This window comes from Coregonus clupeaformis, unplaced genomic scaffold (genome assembly GCF_020615455.1).
Source record: "Coregonus clupeaformis isolate EN_2021a unplaced genomic scaffold, ASM2061545v1 scaf0181, whole genome shotgun sequence".
NCBI classification, from domain to species: Eukaryota; Metazoa; Chordata; class Actinopteri; order Salmoniformes; family Salmonidae; genus Coregonus; species Coregonus clupeaformis.
Window position 1 is genome coordinate 170,001 of NW_025533636.1, and position 26,159 is coordinate 196,159.

At 45.7% G+C, this 26,159-nt stretch overlaps 1 protein-coding gene across 1 annotated transcript in view; it reads right to left on the reverse strand.

Annotated features, from left to right (window-relative positions):
* The window catches only part of LOC121564390 (NT-3 growth factor receptor-like), a gene marked incomplete at its 3' end in the record, with an annotated part of 183,184 nt that extends 169,625 nt beyond the window's left edge, over positions 1-13,559 (reverse strand). The window contains exon 1 of the mRNA XM_045214016.1: positions 13,001-13,559. Within this exon, the coding sequence (XP_045069951.1) occupies positions 13,001-13,245 (245 nt within the window). The remainder of the gene's footprint in view (positions 1-13,000) is intronic.
* Positions 13,560-26,159: the final 12,600 nt, after the last annotated feature.

The window sequence follows — 26,159 nt, forward strand, 5'->3', positions numbered from 1 at the left end:
CCACTCTACAGTCTGTTACTACTGCTCCACTCTACAGCCTGTTACTACTGCTCCACTCTACAGCCTGTTACTACTGCTCCACTCTACAGTCTGTTACTACTGCTCCACTCTACAGTCTGTTACTACTGCTCCACTCTACAGTCTGTTACTACTGCTCCACTCTACAGTCTGTTACTACTGCTCCACTCTACAGTCTGTTACTACTGCTCCACTCTACAGTCTGTTACTACTGCTCCACTCTACAGCCTGTTACTACTGCTCCACTCTACAGTCTGTTACTACTGCTCCACTCTACAGTCTGTTACTACTGCTCCACTCTACAGTCTGTTACTACTGCTCCACTCTACAGTCTGTTACTACTGCTCCACTCTACAGTCTGTTACTGCTGCTCCACTCTACAGTCTGTTATTACTGCTCCACTCTACAGTCTGTTACTACTGCTCCACTCTACAGTCTGTTACTACTGCTCCACTCTACAGTCTGTTACTACTGCTCCACTCTACAGTCTGTTACTACTGCTCCACTCTACAGTCTGTTACTACCGCTCCACTCTACAGTCTGTTACTACCGCTCCACTCTACAGTCTGTTACTGCTGCTCCACTCTACAGTCTGTTACTACTGCTCCACTCTACAGTCTGTTACTACTGCTCCACTCTACAGTCTGTTACTACTGCTCCACTCTACAGTCTGTTACTACTGCTCCACTCTACAGTCTGTTACTACTGCTCCACTCTACAGTCTGTTACTACTGCTCCACTCTACAGTCTGTTACTACTGCTCCACTCTACAGTCTGTTACTACTGCTCCACTCTACAGTCTGTTACTGCTGCTCCACTCTACAGTCTGTTACTGCTGCTCCACTCTACAGTCTGTTACTGCTGCTCCACTCTACAGTCTGTTACTACTGCTCCACTCTACAGTCTGTTACTACTGCTCCACTCTACAGTCTGTTACTACTGCTCCACTCTACAGTCTGTTACTACTGCTCCACTCTACAGTCTGTTACTACTGCTCCACTCTACAGTCTGTTACTACCGCTCCACTCTACAGTCTGTTACTACCGCTCCACTCTACAGTCTGTTACTGCTGCTCCACTCTACAGTCTGTTACTACTGCTCCACTCTACAGTCTGTTACTACTGCTCCACTCTCTACAGTCTGTTACTACTGCTCCACTCTACAGTCTGTTACTACTGCTCCACTCTACAGTCTGTTACTACTGCTCCACTCTACAGTATGTTACTACTGCTCCACTCTACAGTCTGTTACTACTGCTCCACTCTACAGTCTGTTACTACTGCTCCACTCTACAGTCTGTTACTGCTGCTCCACTCTACAGTCTGTTACTGCTGCTCCACTCTACAGTCTGTTACTGCTGCTCCACTCTACAGTCTGTTACTACTGCTCCATCTCTACAGTCTGTTACTACTGCTCCACTCTACAGTCTGTTATTACTGCTCCACTCTACAGTCTGTTACTACTGCTCCACTCTACAGTCTGTTACTACTGCTCCACTCTACAGTCTGTTACTGCTGCTCCACTCTACAGTCTGTTACTGCTGCTCCACTCTACAGTCTGTTACTGCTGCTCCACTCTACAGTCTGTTACTACTGCTCCACTCTACAGTCTGTTACTGCTGCTCCACTCTACAGTCTGTTACTGCTGCTCCACTCTACAGTCTGTTACTGCTGCTCCACTCTACAGTCTGTTACTGCTGCTCCACTCTACAGTCTGTTACTACTGCTCCACTCTACAGTCTGTTACTGCTGCTCCACTCTACAGTCTGTTACTGCTGCTCCACTCTACAGTCTGTTACTACTGCTCCACTCTACAGTCTGTTACTGCTGCTCCACTCTACAGTCTGTTACTACTGCTCCACTCTACAGTCTGTTACTACTGCTCCACTCTACAGTCTGTTACCACTGCTCCACTCTACAGCCTGTTACTACTGCTCCACTCTACAGTCTGTTACTACTGCTCCACTCTACAGTCTGTTACTACTGCTCCACTCTACAGTCTGTTACTGCTGCTCCACTCTACAGTCTGTTACTGCTGCTCCACTCTACAGTCTGTTACTGCTGCTCCACTCTACAGTCTGTTACTGCTGCTCCACTCTACAGTCTGTTACTACTGCTCCACTCTACAGTCTGTTACTACTGCTCCACTCTACAGTCTGTTATTACTGCTCCACTCTACAGTCTGTTACTGCTGCTCCACTCTACAGTCTGTTACTACTGCTCCACTCTACAGTCTGTTACTGCTGCTCCACTCTACAGTCTGTTACTGCTGCTCCACTCTACAGTCTGTTACTGCTGCTCCACTCTACAGTCTGTTACTACTGCTCCACTCTACAGTCTGTTACTGCTGCTCCACTCTACAGTCTGTTACTGCTGCTCCACTCTACAGTCTGTTACTACTGCTCCACTCTGCAGTCTGTTACTGCTGCTCCACTCTACAGTCTGTTACTACTGCTCCACTCTACAGTCTGTTACTACTGCTCCACTCTACAGTCTGTTACTACTGCTCCACTCTACAGTCTGTTACTACTGCTCCACTCTACAGTCTGTTACTACTGCTCCACTCTACAGTCTGTTACTACTGCTCCACTCTACAGTCTGTTACTACTGCTCCACTCTACAGTCTGTTACTACTGCTCCACTCTACAGTCTGTTACTACTGCTCCACTCTACAGTCTGTTACTGCTGCTCCACTCTACAGTCTGTTACTACTGCTCCACTCTACAGTCTGTTACTACTGCTCCACTCTACAGTCTGTTACTACTGCTCCACTCTACAGTCTGTTTCTACTGCTCCACTCTACAGTCTGTTACTACTGCTCCACTCTACAGTCTGTTACTACTGCTCCACTCTACAGTCTGTTACTACTGCTCCACTCTACAGTCTGTTACTACTGCTCTACTCTACAGTATGTTACTACTGCTCCACTCTACAGTATGTTACTACTGCTCCACTCTACAGTCTGTTACTACTGCTCCACTCTACAGTCTGTTACTGCTGCTCCACTCTACAGTCTGTTACTACTGCTCCACTCTACAGTCTGTTACTACTGCTCCACTCTACAGTCTGTTACTACTGCTCCACTCTACAGTCTGTTACTACTGCTCCACTCTACAGTCTGTTACTACTGCTCCACTCTACAGTCTGTTACTACTGCTCTACTCTACAGTATGTTACTACTGCTCCACTCTACAGTATGTTACTACTGCTCCACTCTACAGTCTGTTACTACTGCTCCACTCTACAGTCTGTTACTGCTGCTCCACTCTACAGTCTGTTACTACTGCTCCACTCTACAGTCTGTTACTACTGCTCCACTCTACAGTCTGTTACTACTGCTCCACTCTACAGTCTGTTACTACTGCTCCACTCTACAGTCTGTTACTACTGCTCCACTCTACAGTCTGTTACTACTGCTCCACTCTACAGTCTGTTACTACTGCTCCACTCTACAGTCTATTACTACTGCTCCATCTACAGTCTGTTACTACTGCTCCACTCTACAGTCTGTTACTACTGCTCCACTCTACAGTATGTTACTACTGCTCCACTCTACAGTCTGTTACTACTGCTCCACTCTACAGTCTGTTACTACTGCTCCACTCTACAGTCTGTTACTACTGCTCCACTCTACAGTCTGTTACTACTGCTCCATCTACAGTCTGTTACTACTGCTCCACTCTACAGTCTGTTACTACTGCTCCACTCTACAGTCTGTTACTACTGCTCCACTCTACAGTCTGTTACTACTGCTCCACTCTACAGTCTGTTACTACTGCTCCACTCTACAGTCTGTTACTACTGCTCCACTCTACAGTCTGTTACTACTGCTCCACTCTACAGTCTGTTACTACTGCTCCATCTACAGTCTGTTACTACTGCTCCACTCTACAGTCTGTTACTACTGCTCCACTCTACAGTCTGTTACTACTGCTCCACTCTACAGTCTGTTACTACTGCTCCACTCTACAGTCTGTTACTACTGCTCCACTCTACAGTCTGTTACTACTGCTCCACTCTACAGTCTGTTACTACAGAACATCAATTCATTCTTTGTTTTTCTATGAATAAATGTAATATTGAGAGTAAAAACGAACAAAACAACAAAAACTGGAAAAAATAAACTGAGAAAACATAAAACATAATTTTATGGGGCCTATCATGCCAATACTGTTTATTAATCATTATATTACATCTCTTACACAAAGGACCCGGGGAAGAGTTGAAGGGTATAGGAGAAGAGAAGTTGCCAATTTGAAAGCTATAATTTAAAAAAGGCCTATTTTTGAAGTCACTTTGGACAGAAGTGTCTGCTACAGTGAGGGAAAAAAGTATTTGATCCCCTGCTGATTTTGTACGTTTGCCCACTGACAAAGAAATGATCAGTCTGTAATTGTAATGGTAGGTTTATTTGAACAGTGAGAGACAGAATAACAACAACAAAATCCAGAAAAATGCATGTCAAAAATGTTATAAATTGATTTGCATTTTAATGAGGGAAATAAGTATTTGACCCCCTCTCAATCAGAAAGATTTCTGGCTCCCAGGTGTCTTTTATACAGGTAACGAGCTGAGATTAGGAGCACACTCTTAAAGGGAGTGCTCCTAATCTCAGTTTGTTACCTGTATAAAAGACACCTGTCCACAGAAGCAATCAATAAATCAGATTCCAAACTCTCCACCATGGCCAAGACCAAAGAGCTCTCCAAGGATGTCAGGGACAAGATTGTAGACCTACACAAGGCTGAAATGGGTTACAAGACCATCGCCAAGCAGCTTGGTGAGAAGGTGACAACAGTTGGTGCGATTATTCGCAAATGGAAGAAACACAAAAGAACTGTCAATCTCCCTCGGCCTGGGGCTCCATGCAAGATCTCACCTCGTGGAGTTGCAATGATCATGAGAACGGTGAGGAATCAGCCCAGAATAATTCAAAAGGGCACTGTATATCTGCAGCTCAAATGGCACCCTATTTCCCACATAGTGCTGTACTTTCAACCAGGGCCTTATTGGACTTTAAATATTCCTCTACAGTATATATATATATACAATATATAGAACATGAAGTGAAGGTGAAACCCAGATGTCTCTAAATGTAGTCACTGGTTCTCAGGTCATAGTGTTGACAGTCAAACTCAAGGACGCGTTTAGAAATAAGATGAGAGAATTAGACAAATATACATTAACCATTAACTTTAATAGCAGGTGATAAAGATCTCCAACAGCAAATATTAAGATTACTTGACAAAGGTGCTCTGCGTGATTAGCATGAGAGAGGGAAATTACCATCTGTGATTAAATGCATTTAACGTTAAAGACCCTTAAGAAGAAATGTCAATCAAAATCACCAGCCTTATCAAATCCATTGTGTAATGTGGGGTAGTCATGCTTGTTGGGGATATTGGGACAGATTACTGAGCACTTTGAATTCCATGGTGATTATACAGTATGTTAATACAAAATGTTATGTCCTGTGAATTTATAATGAATGAACTTGAAAGATTTATTGTTTATGTTCTGTGCTCATGTTTGTATGTCAACAGCGACGCCAAACGTATCTGAACCGGAGACTGTGGGCTGTAGGCTGTAGGCTTTGGGCTGTAGGCTGTAGGCTGTAGGCTGTGGGCTGTAGGCTGTAGGCTGTAGGCTGTAGGCTGTGGGCTGTAGGCTGTAGGCTGTAGGCTCTAGGCTGTGGGCTGTGGGCTGTAGGCTGTAGGCTGTGGGCTGTGGGCTGTAGGCTGTGGGCTGTAGGCTGTGGGCTGTGGGCTGTGGGCTGTGGGCTGTGGGCTGTAGGCTGTGGGCTGTGGGCTGTAGGCTGTGGGAGGCTGTAGGCTGTAGGCTGTGGGAGGCTGTAGGCTGTAGGCTGTGGGCTGTGGGCTGTGGGCTGTAGGCTGTGGGAGGCTGTAGGCTGTAGGCTGTAGGCTGTGGGCTGTGGGCTGTAGGCTGTAGGCTGTGGGCTGTAGGCTGTAGGCTGTGGGCTGTAGGCTGTGGGCTGTGGGCTGTGGGCTGTGGGCTGTGGGCTGTAGGCTGTGTGCTGTGGGCTGTAGGCTGTGGGCTGTAGGCTGTAGGCTGTAGGCTGTAGGCTGTGGGCTGTGGGCTGTAGGCTGTGGGAGGCTGTAGGCTGTAGGATGTGGTAGGCTGTGGGCTGTTGGCTGTAGGCTGTAGGCTGTAGGCTGTGGGCTGTAGGCTGTAGGCTGTGGGCTGTAGGCTGTGGGCTGTGGGCTGTAGGCTGTAGGCTGCCCCTATCATTAGTTGGTTACAAGGTGATCATGTTTGTCCTGTTTACAGAAGAGTTCAGAACACCTAAAGTTGTGTATTGTGTAATGCTTGATGCTCATATTCCATATTTGTGGGGTGGGTTTTTATTTATTTATTTTATTGGGACAGGAAGTAGTGAAGAGGAGACAGGAATGGTAGGAGAGTTTGTGAGTCAGATTTGAACCCCATGCTGACTCCAGTAGTCTAGACTGTACATGTGAGCCGGTTGGTCCACACAGGCCACAGGGCTAAATAAGACAACACTATAACACTATGGATGGAACTTTCTCTCTCTACCTCTCCCTGTCTGGAGTTAAAACGCCTGTGTTTTCTTTCTTGGTGGTTTTCCTTTTTCTATGCATGATTAAGGTTTTTATGTATATTGTATTGTTGGAATTGCCCTGGTTTTGGTGGCGACCCACACGGGGACCTGTCACTTCGGCACGGCTTCGGGTGTGTTACTGAAGCTACTGTCACGGTGGAGGAGGTTCTGGTCGCCGTAGGAGAGAAGGTAGGATATGAAAATGTTGCTTATGCGTCGCGGATCAATAAAGCGGTGGTGGTTTATCTTAAAGAAGAGCGTCTTGTCGATCGGATGGTTGATCATGGAGTACTTCTTAAAGGTAATGTTTATTCAAGTTACGCTGCTTTTTTCTCCGTCAACAAGGGTAACGATTTCAAATGTACCGCCGTTTATTCCCAATGAGCTATTGGAGCTTCGAGTTATTGCGGTTTGGGAAGTTTGCAAGTTCAATTAAGGTTGTCCCGTTGGGTTGCAAACACCCGGCTCTGAAACAGGTTATGTCGTTTCAGCGACAAGTGTTTATGTTTTTTGGACTCACCGGAGCAGACTTTGAAACAATCCCTTCAAAAGGTTCATGTAGGCTGCATGCGCACGTTCCTCATGGACGGCTGAACGGCGGGGTGCCGGAATAGTCCGTTATTTGGGAGGCTATTTGGTAGTCAACTTGTCTATAATTAGACAGCTTCTCTTCTGAAAGTTTTATCTTTCATTTCTGATTCGCTCACGGAGTGAGGACATTTAGGGACCGGGGAGATTTCCAAATGACATCAGTTTGACCGGTTGAAAGGAAATGAAAAGCTGTGAAAACGATCTAATGTGTTTTTGATAGTGTTTCAGTCTTGGATGCACATTTTCTGTTGTTGAAAATGAAATATTGTCCGATTTTATGTCGCTGTTTAGGCTACACAACAGGTCCCTAAGCGCACAAACGCATTTTCTCAAATGCTGAAAGAAATAAATCATATTTCTCCACTCCTGTTTCCGAGACAAAATTAACATTTGGTCTATAATTTTACTGCGAGGAACAGTTAATTGAGCAGGAGTTAATATTATAATAGGCTACATGAGGCCTACAGTCAGTGTCCAGACTTCTGCTACTATTCCACCTATCAGGCTACATCCATACAGCGCCATTTCATAAATGCAAAGAGACATCACTTACAAAACACCAAAATGTGTTCTGAATGACATTCAGAGATGGCCGTTCATTGGGCCTACACAACTCTTGAAACATGAATTCATGCGTATCAAATCAAATGTATTTATAAAGCCCTTTTTACATCAGCAGATGTCACAAAGTGCTATACAGAAACCCAGCCTAAAACCCCAAACAGCAAGCAATGCAGATGTAGAAGCACGGTGGCTAGGAAAAACTCCCTAGAAAGGCAGGAACCTAGGAAGAAACCTAGAGAGGAACCAGGCTCTGAGGGGAAAAACTCCCTAGAAAGGCAGGAACCTAGGAAGAAACCTAGAGAGGAACCAGGCTCTGAGGGGTGGCCAGTCCTCTTCTGGCTGTGCCGGGTGGAGATTATAAGAGTACATGGCCATTAAGGCCAGTTATTTAAACGTTCATAGATGACCAGCAGGGTCAAATAATAATCACAGTGGTTGTAGAGGGTGCAACAGGTCAGTACCTCAGAAGTAAATGTCAGTTGGCTTTTCATAGCCGAGCATTCAGAGGTCGAGACAGCAGGTGAGGGAGAGAGAGAGGGAGGGAGAGTCAAAAACAGCAGGTCCGGGACCAGGTACTGTAGCACGTCCAGTCAACAGGTCAGGGTTCCAAGGTACTGTAGCACGTCCGGTCAACAGGTCAGGGTTCCAAGGTAATGTAGCACGTCCAGTCAACAGGTCAGGGTTCCAAGGTACTGTAGCACGTCCAGTCAACAGGTCAGGGTTCCAAGGTACTGTAGCACGTCCGGTGAACAGGTCAGGGTTCCAAGGTACTGTAGCACGTCCAGTCAACAGGTCAGGGTTCCAAGGTACTGTAGCACGTCCAGTCAACAGGTCAGGGTTCCAAGGTACTGTAGCACGTCCAGTGAACAGGTCAGGGTTCCAAGGTAATGTAGCACGTCCGGTCAACAGGTCAGGGTTCCAAGGTACTGTAGCACGTCCGGTGAACAGGTCAGGGTTCCATAGCTGCAGGCAGAACAGTTGAAACTGGAGCAGCAGCACGACCAGGTGGACTGGGGACGGCCGGGAGTCACTGATGTCTGCGCGCTTCTCGGTCTTGGCCACTCATCTCTGCCTTGGCAAAATGTCAGTGTTATCATCAAACCACACCGCATTCATTTTGAAGCATATTCCACAGGTTTTCAAGTCTATTCGCTCATTTGTCATGTGACTGACATGCGGTAAGGATAAATAGTGCAACAGCCTACAGTCTTCTTAACCTATGTTTTAATTATTGTGATCGGCTCATGTTTTACCACTACGCGCGTACTGCACCGTTCTGGTTACTTTCACCCCTGCTAACATTTTCAATGGATATTTCAGTTGATAGAAAACATCAGGTGCTCGCACAACCCTCTGGACTTTATTTAAACGTTGCGTCCCTCACCATTGTCTTTAGAAGCTGTTGCACAGTACAGAGATTCATCGCCTGCTCTGTGTAATGCTCATCTATTCTAAATGTCAACTGAACACGTTGGAAATAATTAACATACAACTCTAAGGGTTGTTTCTCACAGAGTTTTCTATTCCATCTAAAACAGTGTAGCCTTCAGGCTGGTCACTCACACACACCGCTGGTTCTAGTTCTCAAAGCATCTTCTGATTATTAACACAAAAGGTGCTTCATTAGTATGCGTGTTGAAAGCATCGTTCTCGCTCCTCGCTCCTCGCTCGCTGCAGATGTGTGACTGCGTGGGAGAAGACAGGTCAGTCACATGGCCTTTTCATTACAGCTCTGTATGCTAGGGATCCAAACGCAACTCTGTCTCCTCTCCTCCCCTCTCCTCCTCCTCTCCTCCCCCCTCCTTCCCTCTCCTCTCCTCACCTTCACTCTCCTCCCCCTCCTCCCCCTCTCCTTCTCCCCCTCCTCCCCTCTCCTCCCCTCTACTCCCCCTCCTCCCCTCTACTCCCCCCTCCCCCCTCCTCCCCTCTCCTCCCCTCTCCTTCTCCCTCCTCCCCTCTTCTCCCCTCTCCTTCTCCCTCCTCCCCTCTCCTTCCCCCTCCTCCCCCCTCCTCCCTCTCCTTCTCCTCCTCCCTCCCCCTCCCTTCTCCTCTCCTCCTCTCCTCTCTTCCTTTCCTCTCCTAATTCTCACACGGCGGAGCTGACCTATTTAACACAAAGACAGCCTCATGCAAACTTGATGATATGCATATAACACAGAATTTACAGTGTCACTGCCGAGCTGAAGAGGTCCCCTCCATGAACACTACACTACAGGCCTTAGGGATGGCTGATGAGCAGAAGAGGTCCCCTCCATGAACACTACACTACAGGCCTTAGGGATGGCTGATGAACAGAAGAGGTCCCCTCCATGAACACTACACTACAGGCCTTAGGGATGGCTGATGAACAGAAGAGGTCCCCTCCATGAACACTACACTACAGGCCTTAGGGATGGCTGATGAGCAGAAGAGGTCCCCTCCATGAACACTACACTACAGGCCCTCCACCTCTACTCCCTCCCTCCCATAGGATAACCCTTTTTGGTTCCAGGTATAACACTTTTTGGTTCCAGGTAGAACTCTGCTGGGTTCTATGCAGAACCCTCTGTGGAAAGGGTTCTACATGGAACCCAAAAGGGTTCCACCTGGAACCAAAAGAGTTCTACCTGGAACCTAAAGGGGTTCTTCAAAGGGTTCTCTAATGGGGACAGCCGAAGAACCCTTTTTAAGTTCTAGATAGCACCTTTTTTTCTAAGAGTGTACCAGGAGATGGAAAAGAGACTAGGTAGCATCCCAAATAGCAAACCTATTCCCTATATAGTGCACTACTTTTGACCAGAGCCTTATGGGACTATAAAGGGAATAAGGTGCCATTTGGGATGCAGTCACACAGGGACTATTAATGGTGTCATCAAGCAGCTACACCTGCAGTCTCTCAGTCTCTCCAACACTTCAACAGAGCTCCGCTGCATGGAAACGACTTCAGCTCAGTCTCTCCAACACTTCAACAGAGCTCAGCTGCATGTAAAAGACTTCAGCTGCCTGCTCTCTAGAAACAAAGTGATCTGCTCAAGCAGCCCTCGAACGCTGCTGTTTCCACATGAAGCCTCATCTTACTCTCTAAACAGAGATCATTCTGACCGTGGATGGGTTTTTAATCATTGTGAAAATACACCAGTGGGAATATACTGTAGACTTAGTTCCCAAGTCCCTCTAGTTTTCATACACCAGTGGGAATACACTGTAGACTTAGTTCCCAAGTCCCTCTAGTTTTCATACACCAGTGGGAATACACTGTAGACTTAGTTCCCAAGTCCCTCTAGTTTTCATACACCAGTGGGAATACACTGTAGACTTTGGTCTCAAGTCCCTCTAGTTTCATATTCGATCAAATTGTCCGTAGAACATTTCAAGGATGGGAAGCAAATGTGTTCAGAGACAGAGAGAGAGAGAGAGAGACAGACAGAGATAGAGAAACAGAGAGAGAGTGAGCGAGACAGACAGAGATAGAGAAACAGAGAGAGAGAGAGAGAGCGAGACAGACAGAGATAGAGAAACAGAGCGAGAGAGAGCGAGACAGACAGAGATAGAGAAACAGAGAGAGAGAGAGAGAGCGAGACAGACAGACAGTGCCACTAGAGATCTGATCCAGGCTCGCGCGCGCGCGACCGGGAGACAGGGCGGCGCACAATTGGCCCAGCGTCGTCCAGGGTAGGGAGGGAATGGCCGGCAGGGATGTAGCTCAGTTGATAGAGCATGGCGTTTGCAACGCCAGGGTGGTCGTTTCCCACGGGGGGCCAGTATAAAAAAATATGTATTCACTAACTGTAAGTCGCTCTGGATAAGAGCGTCTGCTAAATGACGTAAAATGTAAAAAATGTAAAAGAAACTACATAATAATCCATCCTATTCAGAGTGCCCATTGCAGGCCGGCTAATGCGAGGCCGTTCCGCTAACAGTGGGAGCTGTCCAGCCGACACGGTGCTGAAAACCAAGTCGCTTTCTCTGCCTCTCTCTCTGCCTTTAACTGCAGCTGTGCTAGCAGCGAAGGACTGAGCCAGCCCAGCGGCCACGCAAACAGCTCAATCATGTGTGTAGCTATTGTGTTGACAAATCCATTAGAAATACCTCCGGATTTCTTAAAGGCAGAACCCGCAAACCGTTGCATGATTTCAAGCATTATAACGCGTTTACTCCGTTCGCTACAAGGCTACCTACCCTATAGCGGTCTGGGCAGGTGGCAAGTGAAATGAGCCCACTCACAGAATTAGCCGTTATCTCTTTGAGAGATCGGGTGAGAGAGTAGCCAACCCAACCATCGTCTAAGCTTAGCTCCTGCCGAGTTTGTCAGTCATAATATAGCCACCCTTCTTATAAAACATAACAGCCTTGATTAGACTTTTCACTAAAAAACAAAAAAACTATGTGATGTCTGCTCTGCTGTGGAATCAACGCCAGTACAGGATCACTGCTGAGAGAGAGAGAGAGAGAGAGAGAGAGAGAGAGAGAGAGAGAGAGAGAGAGAGAGAGAGAGAGAGAGAGAGAGAGAGAGAGAGAGAGAGAGAGAGAGAGAGAGAGAGAGAGAGAGAGAGAGAGAGAGAGAGAGAGAGAGAGAGAGAGAGAGAGAGAGAGAGAGAGAGAGAGAGAGATACTAGTAAGGAAAGCCCTGGAGAGACGCGCGCGTCATCAGTGCTCCTTGTGTTCTATTTAAAGCAGACTGTATTTACTAAGACCTAGAGTCAGTCAGTCCCGCGGTAAATGGCTGGAAGATCAACATTTAACCAACACCATATCTTTCATGGAGGCTCCCTTTTCTTCATCGTATATCACCGCACTCATCTATACAGAATTGTGACAATAGTTATATTTTTTCAGTGTTTTAACCGGTCTTTTTACTGTGTTACAATAGGCTACTGTCATGTTACAAATAAAGTTTTCTTTGGTCACGTTCCACCTCCTCACGTTGAGGATGGATGCATAGGCTCATGGTGTGGATGAAAACGAATACAACTATTCCAGCATAGACAAGACCTTTGTATAAGTCTTGGGGACAATATAATCGTACATATTGCTGTGAGTTGAACATTTTGGATATAAATGAACGTCTTACATTCGAGTACATTAGGTTACAGGAGTGTCATTCAATCATTATGAGTGAATGATGTTGCGGGTGTGAGGGAGACAGCGCGGCCCCTAAATCATATGACATGTATGACCAATAAGGGCATAAATGTGCAGGCTATGGACAATTAGACACTTCACACATCAAACATTGTCCTTATACTGCAGGTCAGGCTAGGCTACTTACATGGAAGAGATATTCTTGAAAAGCTCAGCTATATCGACACTGCTATTGCCTGCGCTCCCCGCGTCTTGGAGAGCCAGTAAAGGGAAGTATTTCCCGTTGTCGGACTTATTGCAATATATCTCCGTGGGCGAGCAGCTGCAGGCTGGCGGGCAGTCCAGCAACGAGCCGAGACAGTCCTGGAACACACAGAACAGCAACGAGACCCTCCACCAGAATATCCTGCTCCAGTACAACCATAGATCCATGACTCGGTCCAGAAAGGGTCTTTATTCCAAAAAAATAAAGTCGTCGTTCGTGGGCTAGAGTAGAAATGTAGATATGAGTGTTAGGTCCTAGTTGTGTGTGTGGAGGCTATGTGACCGCGGGCGGACGTCACGCCGAGTGCCTGACACTGCGTGTGAAGGAAGGAAGGAAGGTATGCCTGCTAATATGCTCGCTTCTGTAGTGTCCTTGTGGTCTCCCGTTTTCCAAGACCCCGATGTGGAAAATAAAAAAACGTAATAGGCTAAAGATATGAAAGCGTAAAATATATAGCTTCCGTACTCTTTATTTTAAATTATCTTTTAACTGCCCTGTGGTGTATTCTAGGATCCACGGTCGAGTCTGTCCGCTGGTAACGTTAACCGGCTCTAAGTTCTCCACGGTCGGACTCGTCGCAGCAAGGAGGCGACTGGCACGAACAGAGCAGAAGTTGGTACCAAGCGTCAAGTCCCTCCTACTGGCAAGGCAGGGCAGGGTCATATCTGACACCTGGGAAAACTGTTGATTATCATCCAAGAACATAAACCCTACATCATCACGCCTCTCACGCACATCAAATTGCACCTTATGGAAGACTGGATAGATATACAGTGCATTCGGAAAGTATTCAGACCACTTCCCTTTTCCCACATTTGTGTTACGTTACAGCCTTATTCTAAAATTGATTAAATCAAATGTTTTCCTCATCAATCTACACACAATACCCCATAACGACAAAGCAAAAACATGTTTTAGATTTTATTGCAAATGTATAAAAAAATTTAAATAAACAGAAATACCTTATTTACATAAGTATTCAGACCCTTTGCTTTGAGACTCGAAATTGAGCTCAGATGCATCCTGTTTCCATTGATCATCCGTGAGATGTTTCTACAACTTGATTGGAGTCCACCTGGGGTAAATTCAATTGATTGAACATGTTTTGGAAAGGCACACACCTGTCTATATAAGGTCCCACAGTTGACAGTGCATGTCAGAGCAAAAACCAAGCCATGAGGTCAAAGGAATTGTCCGTAATGTTCCGAGACAGGATTGTGTCGAGGCACAGATCTGAGGAAGGGTACCAAAACATTTCTGCAGCATTGAAGGTTCCCAAGAACACAGTGGCCTCCATCATTCTTGGAACCACCAAGACCCTTCCTAGAGCTGGCCGCCCGGCGAAACTGAGCAATTGGGGAGAAGGGCCTTGGTCAGGGAGGTGGCCAAGAACCTGATGGTCACTGTGACAGAACTCCAGAGTTCCTCTGTGGAGATGGGAGAACCTTCCAGAAGGACAACCATCTCTGCAGCACTCCACCAATCAGGCCTTAATGGTAGAGTGGCCAGACGGAAGCCACTCCTCAGTAAAAGGCACATGACATCCCGCTTGGAGTTTGCCAAAAGGCACCTAAAGACTCTCAGACCATGAGAAACAAGATTCTCTGGTCTGATGAAACCAAGATTGAACTCTTTGGCCTGAATTCCAAGTGTCACATCTGGAGGAAACCTGGCACCATCCCTACGGTGAAGCATGGTGATGGCAGCATCATGCTGTGGGGATGGTTTTCAGCGGCAGGGACTGGGAGACTAGTCAGGATCGAGAGATCCTTGATGAAAACATGCTCCAGAGTGCTCAGGACCTCAGACTAGGGCAAAGGTTCACCTTCCAAAAGGAAAACGTCCCTAAGCACACAGCCAAGACAACACAGGAGTGGCTTCGGGACAGTAGCTTAGTGGTTAAGAGCGTTGTGTCAGTAACTGAAAGGTGGCTGGTTCTAATCCCCGAGCCGACTAGGTGAAAAATCTGTCTGTGCCCTTGAGCAAGGCACTTAACCCTAATTGCTCCTTTAAGTCGCTCTGGATAAGAGCGTCTGCTAAATGACAAAAAAAAAAGTATCTGAATGTCCTTGAGTGGCCCAGCCAGAGCCCGGACATCTCTGTGCAATGACGCTCCCCATCCAACATGACAGAGCTTGAGAGGATCTGCAGAGAAAAATGGGAGAACCTCCCCAAATACAGTTGTGCCAAGCTTGTAGCTTCATACCCAAGAAGACTCGAGGCTGTAATCCAGGGTTCTTCAATTCCGGTCCTGGAGGGCCGAAACACCTCTGTTTTTCATCCTCTCCTTCTAATCAGGGGCTAATTCAGACCTGGGACACCAGGTGAGTGCAATTATCTACCAGGTAGAAATAAAAAACAGAAGCGTTTCGGCCCTCCAGGACCAGAATTGAAGAACCCTGCTGTAATCGCTGCCAAAGGCACTTCAACAAAGTACTGCGTAAAGGGTCTGAATACTTATGTAAATGTAATATTTCAGTTTTCTATTTTTAAAACATTTGCAAAACCTTCTAAAAACCTGTTTTTGCTTTGTCATTATGGGGTATTGAGTGTAGATTGATGAGGGGGGAAAAACAATTTAATCCATTTTAGAATAAGGCTGTAACGTAACAAAATGTGGAAAAGGTCGAGGGGTCTGTAAATATGGGGAATAAATATTTTAAATATTTGTCTGAAGTTCTTGAACCTCTGCAGGGAGGTTGAGGTTCTTAATACATCACCTAGTCCTACTCAGTATAGATTACCCATGGTGCCTAGTATAACACAGATTACATCTGGAGCCCTTGGGTAGCCCACTTCATCCAAGGACAAGGGTTATATATATATATATATATCATCACCTAGTCCTACTCAGTATAGATTACCCATGGTGCCTAGTATAACACAGATTACATCTGGAGCCCTTGGGTAGCCCACTTCATCCAAGGACAAGGGTTATATATATATATATATATATCATCACCTAGTCCTACTCAGTATAGATTACCCATGGTGCCTAGTATAACACAGATTACATCTGGAGCCCTTGGGTAGCCCACTTCATCCAAGGACAAGGGTTATATATATATATATATATATCATCACCTAGTCCTACTCAGTATAGATTACCCATGGTGCCTAGTATAACACAGATTACATCTGGAGCCCTTGGGTAGCCCACTTCATCCAAGGACAAGGGTTATATATATATATATATATATATATATATATATATATATCATCACCTAGTCCTACTCAGTATAGATTACCCATAGTGCCTAGTATAACACAGATTACATCTGGAGCCCTTGGGTAGCCCACTTCATCCAAGGACAAGGGTTATATATATATATATCATCACCTAGTCCTACTCAGTATAGATTACCCATGGTGCCTAGTATTACACAGATTACATCTGGAGCCCTTGGGTAGCCCACTTCATCCAAGGACAAGGGTTATATATATATATATATATATATATATATATATATATATATATATATATCATCACCTAGTCCTACTCAGTATAGATTACCCATGGTGCCTAGTATAACACAGATTACATCTGGAGCCCTTGGGTAGCCCACTTCATCCAAGGACAAGGGTTTATATATATATATATATATATCATCACCTAGTCCTACTCAGTATAGATTACCCATGGTGCCTAGTATAACACAGATTACATCTGGAGCCCTTGGGTAGCCCACTTCATCCAAGGACAAGGGTTTATATATATATATATATATATCATCACCTAGTCCTACTCAGTATAGATTACCCATGGTGCCTAGTATAACACAGATTACATCTGGAGCCCTTGGGTAGCCCACTTCATCCAAGGACAAGGGTTATATATATATATATATATCATCACCTAGTCCTACTCAGTATAGATTACCCATGGTGCCTAGTATAACACAGATTACATCTGGAGCCCTTGGGTAGCCCACTTCATCCAAGGACAAGGGTTATATATATATATATATATATATATCATCACCTAGTCCTACTCAGTATAGATTACCCATGGTGCCTAGTATAACACAGATTACATCTGGAGCCCTTGGGTAGCCCACTTCATCCAAGGACAAGGGTTATATATATATATATATATATATCATCACCTAGTCCTACTCAGTATAGATTACCCATGGTGCCTAGTATAACACAGATTACATCTGGAGCCCTTGGGTAGCCCACTTCATCCAAGGACAAGGGTTTATATATATATATATATATATATATATATATATATATATATATATATATATATATATCATCACCTAGTCCTACTCAGTATAGATTACCCATGGTGCCTAGTATAACACAGATTACATCTGGAGCCCTTGGGTAGCCCACTTCATCCAAGGACAAGGGTTTATATATATATATATATATCATCACCTAGTCCTACTCAGTATAGATTACCCATGGTGCCTAGTATAACACAGATTACATCTGGAGCCCTTGGGTAGCCCACTTCATCCAAGGACAAGGGTTTATATATATATATATATATATCATCACCTAGTCCTACTCAGTATAGATTACCCATGGTGCCTAGTATAACCCAGATTACATCTGGAGCCCTTGGGTAGCCCACTTCATCCAAGGACAAGGGTTTATATATATATATATATATATATCATCACCTAGTCCTACTCAGTATAGATTACCCATGGTGCCTAGTATAACACAGATGACATCTGGAGCCCTTGGGTAGCCCACTTCATCCAAGGACAAGGGTTATATATATATATATATATATCATCACCTAGTCCTACTCAGTATAGATTACCCATGGTGCCTAGTATAACACAGATTACATCTGGAGCCCTTGGGTAGCCCACTTCATCCAAGGACAAGGGTTTATATATATATATATATATATATATATATATATCATCACCTAGTCCTACTCAGTATAGATTACCCATGGTGCCTAGTATAACACAGATTACATCTGGAGCCCTTGGGTAGCCCACTTCATCCAAGGACAAGGGTTATATATATATATATATATATATATATCATCACCTAGTCCTACTCAGTATAGATTACCCATGGTGCCTAGTATAACACAGATTACATCTGGAGCCCTTGGGTAGCCCACTTCATCCAAGGACAAGGGTTATATATATATATATATATATATATCATCACCTAGTCCTACTCAGTATAGATTACCCATGGTGCCTAGTATAACACAGATTACATCTGGAGCCCTTGGGTAGCCCACTTCATCCAAGGACAAGGGTTATATATATATATATATATCATCACCTAGTCCTACTCAGTATAGATTACCCATGGTGCCTAGTATAACACAGATTACATCTGGAGCCCTTGGGTAGCCCACTTCATCCAAGGACAAGGGTTATATATATATATATATATATATATATATCATCACCTAGTCCTACTCAGTATAGATTACCCATGGTGCCTAGTATAACACAGATTACATCTGGAGCCCTTGGGTAGCCCACTTCATCCAAGGACAAGGGTTATATATATATATATATATATCATCACCTAGTCCTACTCAGTATAGATTACCCATGGTGCCTAGTATAACACAGATTACATCTGGAGCCCTTGGGTAGCCCACTTCAACCAAGGACAAGGGTTATAATATATATATATATATATATATATATATATATATATATATATATCATCACCTAGTCCTACTCAGTATAGATTACCCATGGTGCCTAGTATAACACAGATTACATCTGGAGCCCTTGGGTAGCCCACTTCATCCAAGGACAAGGGTTATATATATTTGTATATATATGTTCACGTCCAGTGAACAGGTCAGGGTTCCAAGGTACTGTAGCACGTCCGGTCAACAGGTCAGGGTTCCAAGGTACTGTAGCACGTCCAGTCAACAGGTCAGGGTTCCAAGGTACTGTAGCACGTCCGGTCAACAGGTCAGGGTTCCAAGGTACTGTAGCACGTCCGGTGAACAGGTCAGGGTTCCAAGGTACTGTAGCACGTCCGGTCAACAGGTCAGGGTTCCAAGGTACTGTAGCACGTCCGGTCAACAGGTCAGGGTTCCAAGGTACTGTAGCACGTCCGGTGAACAGGTCAGGGTTCCAAGGTACTGTAGCACGTCCAGTGAACAGGTCAGGGTTCCAAGGTACTGTAGCACGTCCGGTCAACAGGTCAGGGTTCCAAGGTACTGTAGCACGTCCGGTGAACAGGTCAGGGTTCCATAGCCGCAGGCAGAACAGTTGAAACTGGAGCAGCAGCACGACCAGGTGGACTGGGGACGGCCGGGAGTCACTGATGTCTGCGCGCTTCTCGGTCTTGGCCACTCATCTCTCCCTTGGCAAAATGTCAGTGTTATCATCAAACCACACCGCATTCATTTTGAAGCATATTCCACAGGTTTTCAAGTCTATTCGCTCATTTGTCATGTGACTGACATGCGGTAAGGATAAATAGTGCAACAGCCTACAGTCTTCTTAACCTATGTTTGAATTATTGTGATAGGCTCATGTTTTACCACTACGCGCGTACTGCACCGTTCTGGTTACTTTCACCCCTGCTAACATTTTCAATGGATATTTCAGTTGATAGAAAACATCAGGTGCAACCCTCTGGACTTTATTTAAACGTTGCTTCCCTCACCATTGTCTTTAGAAGCTGTTGCACAGTACAGAGATTCATCGCCTGCTCTGTGTAATGCTCATCTATTCTAAATGTCAACTGAACACGTTGGAAATAACTAACATACAACTCTAAGGGTTGTTTCTCACAGAGTTTTCTATTCCATCTAAAACAGTGTAGCCTTCAGGCTGGTCAATCACACACACCGCTGGTTCTAGTTCTCAAAGCATCTTCTGATTATTAACACAAAAGGTGCTTCATTAGTATGCGTGTTGAAAGCATCGTTCTCGCTCCTCGCTCCTCGCTCGCTGCAGATGTGTGACTGCGTGGGAGAAGACAGGTCAGTCACATGGCCTTTTCATTACAGCTCTGTATGCTAGGGATCCAAACGCAACTCTGTCTATTCTCCTCCCCTCTCCTCCTCCTCTCCTCCCCCCTCCTTCCCTCTCCTCTCCTCACCTTCACTCTCCTCCCCCCTCCTCCCCTCTCCTTCTCCCCCCTCCTCCCCTCTCCTCCCCTCTACTCCCCCCTCCCCCCTCCTCCCCTCTCCTCTCCTCCCCGCCTCCCCTCTCCTCCCCTCTCCTTCTCCCTCCTCCCGTCTTCTCCCCTCTCCTTCTCCCTCCTCCCCTCTCCTTCCCCCCTCCTCCCCCTCCTCCCTCCCCCTCCCTTCTCCTCTCCTCCTCTCCTCTCTTCCTTTCCTCTCCTAATTCTCACACGGCGGAGCTGACCTATTTAACACAAAGACAGCCTCATGCAAACTTGATGATATGCATATAACACAGAATTTACAGTGTCACTGCCGAGCTGAAGAGGTCCCCTCCATGAACACTACACTACAGGCCTTAGGGATGGCTGATGAACAAAAGAGGTCCCCTCCATGAACACTACACTGCAGGCCTTAGGGATGGCTGATGAACAGAAGAGGTCCCCTCCATGAACACTACACTACAGGCCTTAGGGATGGCTGATGAGCAGAAGAGGTCCCCTCCATGAACACTACACTACAGGCCTTAGGGATGGCTGATGAACAGAAGAGGTCCCCTCCATGAACACTACACTGCAGGCCTTAGGGATGGCTGATGAACAGAAGAGGTCCCCTCCATGAACACTACACTACAGGCCCTCCACCTCTACTCCCTCCCTCCCATAGGATAACCCTTTTTGGTTCCAGGTATAACACTTTTTGGTTCCAGGTAGAACTCTGCTGGGTTCTATGTAGAACCCTCTGTGGAAAGGGTTCTACATGGAACCCAAAAGGGTTCCACCTGTAACCAAAAGAGTTCTACCTGGAACCTAAAGGGGTTCTTCAAAGGGTTCTCCTATGGGGACAGCCGAAGAACCCTTTTTAAGTTCTAGATAGCACCTTTTTTTCTAAGAGTGTACCAGGAGATGGAAAAGAGACTAGGTAGCATCCCAAATAGCAAACCTATTCCCTATATAGTGCACTACTTTTGACCAGAGCCTTATGGGACTATAAAGGGAATAAGGTGCCATTTGGGTTGCAGTCACACAGGGACTATTAATGGTGTCATCAAGCAGCTACACCTGCAGTCTCTCAGTCTCTCCAACACTTCAACAGAGCTCCGCTGCATGGAAACGACTTCAGCTCAGTCTCTCCAACACTTCAACAGAGCTCAGCTGCATGTAAAAGACTTCAGCTGCCTGCTCTCTAGAAACAAAGTGATCTGCTCAAGCAGCCCTCGAACGCTGCTGTTTCCACATGAAGCCTCATCTTACTCTCTAAACAGAGATCATTCTGACCGTGGATGGGTTTTTAATCATTGTGAAAATACACCAGTGGGAATATACTGTAGACTTAGTTCCCAAGTCCCTCTAGTTTTCATACACCAGTGGGAATACACTGTAGACTTAGTTCCCAAGTCCCTCTAGTTTTCATACACCAGTGGGAATACACTGTAGACTTAGTTCCCAAGTCCCTCTAGTTTTCATACACCAGTGGGAATACACTGTAGACTTTGGTCTCAAGTCCCTCTAGTTTCATATTCGATCAAATTGTCCGTAGAACAGTTCAAGGATGGGAAGCAAATGTGTTCAGAGACAGAGAGAGAGAGAGAGAGACAGACAGAGATAGAGAAACAGAGAGAGAGAGAGAGAGCGAGACAGACAGAGATAGAGAAACAGAGAGAGAGTGAGCGAGACAGACAGAGATAGAGAAACAGAGAGAGAGAGAGAGAGACAGACAGAGATAGAGAAACAGAGCGAGAGAGAGCGAGACAGACAGAGATAGAGAAACAGAGAGAGAGAGAGAGAGCGAGACAGACAGAGATAGAGAAACAGAGAGAGAGAGAGCGAGACAGACAGAGATAGAGAAACAGAGAGAGAGAGAGAGAGCGAGACAGACAGAGATAGAGAAACAGAGCGAGAGAGAGAGAGCGAGACAGACAGACAGAGAAACTACATAATAATCCATCCTATTCAGAGTGCCCATTGCAGGCCGGCTAATGCGAGGCCGTTCCGCTAACAGTGGGAGCTGTCCAGCCGACACGGTGCTGAAAACCAAGTCGCTTTCTCTGCCTCTCTCTCTGCCTTTAACTGCAGCTGTGCTAGCAGCGAAGGACTGAGCCAGCCCAGCGGCCACGCAAACAGCTCAATCATGTGTGTAGCTATTGTGTTGACAAATCCATTAGAAATACCTCCGGATTTCTTAAAGGCAGAACCCGCAAACCGTTGCATGATTTCAAGCATTATAACGCGTTTACTCCGTTCGCTACAAGGCTACCTACCCTATAGCGGTCTGGGCAGGTGGCAAGTGAAATGAGCCCACTCACAGAATTAGCCGTTATCTCTTTGAGAGATCGGGTGAGAGAGTAGCCAACCCAACCATCGTCTAAGCTTAGCTCCTGCCGAGTTTGTCAGTCATAATATAGCCACCCTTCTTATAAAACATAACAGCCTTGATTAGACTTTTCACTAAAAAACAAAAAAACTATGTGATGTCTGCTCTGCTGTGGAATCAACGCCAGTACAGGATCACTGCTAGAGAGAGAGAGAGAGAGAGAGAGAGAGAGAGAGAGAGAGAGAGAGAGAGAGAGAGAGAGAGAGAGAGAGAGAGAGAGAGAGAGAGAGAGAGAGAGAGAGAGAGAGAGAGAGAGAGAGAGAGAGAGAGAGAGAGAGAGAGAGAGAGAGAGAGATACTAGTAAGGAAAGCCCTGGAGAGACGCGCGCGTCATCAGTGCTCCTTGTGTTCTATTTAAAGCAGACTGTATTTACTAAGACCTAGAGTCAGTCAGTCCCGCGGTAAATGGCTGGAAGATCAACATTTAACCAACACCATATCTTTCATGGAGGCTCCCTTTTCTTCATCGTATATCACCGCACTCATCTATACAGAATTGTGACAATAGTTATATTTTTTCAGTGTTTTAACCGGTCTTTTTACTGTGTTACAATAGGCTACTGTCATGTTACAAATAAAGTTTTCTTTGGTCACGTTCCACCTCCTCACGTTGAGGATGGATGCATAGGCTCATGGTGTGGATGAAAACGAATACAACTATTCCAGCATAGACAAGACCTTTGTATAAGTCTTGGGGACAATATAATCGTACATATTGCTGTGAGTTGAACATTTTGGATATAAATGAACGTCTTACATTCGAGTACATTAGGTTACAGGAGTGTCATTCAATCATTATGAGTGAATGATGTTGCGGGTGTGAGGGAGACAGCGCGGCCCCTAAATCATATGACATGTATGACCAATAAGGGCATAAATGTGCAGGCTATGGACAATTAGACACTTCACACATCAAACATTGTCCTTATACTGCAGGTCAGGCTAGGCTACTTACATGGAAGAGATATTCTTGAAAAGCTCAGCTATATCGACACTGCTATTGCCTGCGCTCCCCGCGTCTTGGAGAGCCAGTAAAGGGAAGTATTTCCCGTTGTCGGACTTATTGCAATATATCTCCGTGGGCGAGCAGCTGCAGGCTGGCGGGCAGTCCAGCAACGAGCCGAGACAGTCCTGGAACACACAGAACAGCAACGAGACCCTCCACCAGAATATCCTGCTCCAGTACAACCATAGATCCATGACTCGGTCCAGAAAGGGTCTTTATTCCAAAAAAATAAAGTCGTCGTTCGTGGGCTAGAGTAGAAATGTAGATATGAGTGTTAGGTCCTAGTTGTGTGTGTGGAGGCTATGTGACCGCGGGCGGACGTCACGCCGAGTGCCTGACACTGCGTGTGAAGGAAGGAAGGAAGGTATGCCTGCTAATATGCTCGCTTCTGTAGTGTCCTTGTGGTCTCCCGTTTTCCAAGACCCCGATGTGGAAAATAAAAAAACGCAATAGGCTAAAGATATGAAAGCGTAAAATATATAGCTTCCGTACTCTTTATTTAAATTATCTTTTAACTGCCCTGTGGTGTATTCTAGGATCCACGGTCGAGTCTGTCCGCTGGTAACGTTACCCGGCTCTAAGTTCTCCACGGTCGGACTCGTCGCAGCAAGGAGGCGACTGGCACGAACAGAGCAGAAGTTGGTACCAAGCGTCAAGTCCCTCCTACTGGCAAGGCAGGGCAGGGTCATATCTGACACCTGGGAAAACTGTTGATTATCATCCAAGAACATAAACCCTACATCATCACGCCTCTCACGCACATCAAATTGCACCTTATGGAAGACTAGATCAATATACAGTGCATTCGGAAAGTATTCAGACCCCTTCCCTTTTCCCACATGTGTGTTACATTACAGCCTTATTCTAAAATTGATTAAATCAAATGTTTTCCTCATCAATCTACACACAATACCCCATAACGACAAAGCAAAAACATGTTTTTAGATTTTATTGCAAATGTATTAAAAAATTAAATAAACAGAAATACCTTATTTACATAAGTATTCAGACCATTTGCTTTGAGACTCGAAATTGAGCTCAGATGCATCCTGTTTCCATTGATCATCCTTGAGATGTTTCTACAACTTGATTGGAGTCCACCTGGGGTAAATTCAATTGATTGAACATGTTTTGGAAAGGCACACACCTGTCTATATAAGGTCCCACAGTTGACAGTGCATGTCAGAGCAAAAACCAAGCCATGAGGTCAAAGGAATTGTCCGTAATGTTCCGAGACAGGATTGTGTCGAGGCACAGATCTGAGGAAGGGTACCAAAACATTTCTGCAGCATTGAAGGTTCCCAAGAACACAGTGGCCTCCATCATTCTTGGAACCACCAAGACCCTTCCTAGAGCTGGCCGCCTGGCGAAACTGAGCAATTGGGGAGAAGGGCCTTGGTCAGGGAGGTGGCCAAGAACCCGATGGTCACTCTGACAGAGCTCCGCTGTGGAGATGGGAGAACCTTCCAGAAGGACAACCATCTCTGCAGCACTCCACCAATCAGGCCTTAATGGTAGAGTGGCCAGACGGAAGCCACTCCTCAGTAAAAGGCACATGACCGCCCGCTTGGAGTTTGCCAAAAGGCACCTAAAGACTCTCAGACCATGAGAAACAAGATTCTCTGGTCTGATGAAACCAAGATTGAACTCTTTGGCCTGAATTCCAAGTGTCACATCTGGAGGAAACCTGGCACCATCCCTACGGTGAAGCATGGTGATGGCAGCATCATGCTGTGGGGATGGTTTTCAGCGGCAGGGACTGGGAGACTAGTCAGGATCGAGAGATCCTTGATGAAAACATGCTCCAGAGCGCTCAGGACCTCAGACTAGGGCAAAGGTTCACCTTCCAAAAGGATAACGACCCTAAGCACACAGCCAAGACAACACAGGAGTGGCTTCGGGACAGTAGCTTAGTGGTTAAGGGCGTTTTGTCAGTAACTGAAAGGTGGCTTGTTCTAATCCCCGAGCCGACTAGGTGAAAAATCTGTCTGTGCCCTTGAGCAAGGCACTTAACCCTAATTGCTCATTTAAGTCGCTCTGGATAAGAGCGTCTGCTAAATGACAAAAAAAAAAAAAAGTATCTGAATGTCCTTGAGTGGCCCAGCCAGAGCCCGGACATCTCTGTGCAATGACGCTCCCCATCCAACATGACAGAGCTTGAGAGGATCTGCAGAGAAAAATGGGAGAACCTCCCCAAATACAGTTGTGCCAAGCTTGTAGCTTCATACCCAAGAAGACTCGAGGCTGTAATCCAGGGTTCTTCAATTCCGGTCCTGGAGGGCCGAAACACCTCTGTTTTTCATCCTCTCCTTCTAATCAGGGGCTAATTCAGACCGGGGACACCAGGTGAGTGCAATTATCTACCAGGTAGAAATAAAAAACAGAAGCGTTTCGGCCCTCCAGGACCAGAATTGAAGAACCCTGCTGTAATCGCTGCCAAAGGCACTTCAACAAAGTACTGCGTAAAGGGTCTGAATACTTATGTAAATGTAATATTTCAGTTTTCTATTTTTAAAACATTTGCAAAACCTTCTAAAAACCTGTTTTTGCTTTGTCATTATGGGGTATTGAGTGTAGATTGATGAGGGGGAAAAACAATTTAATCCATTTTAGAATAAG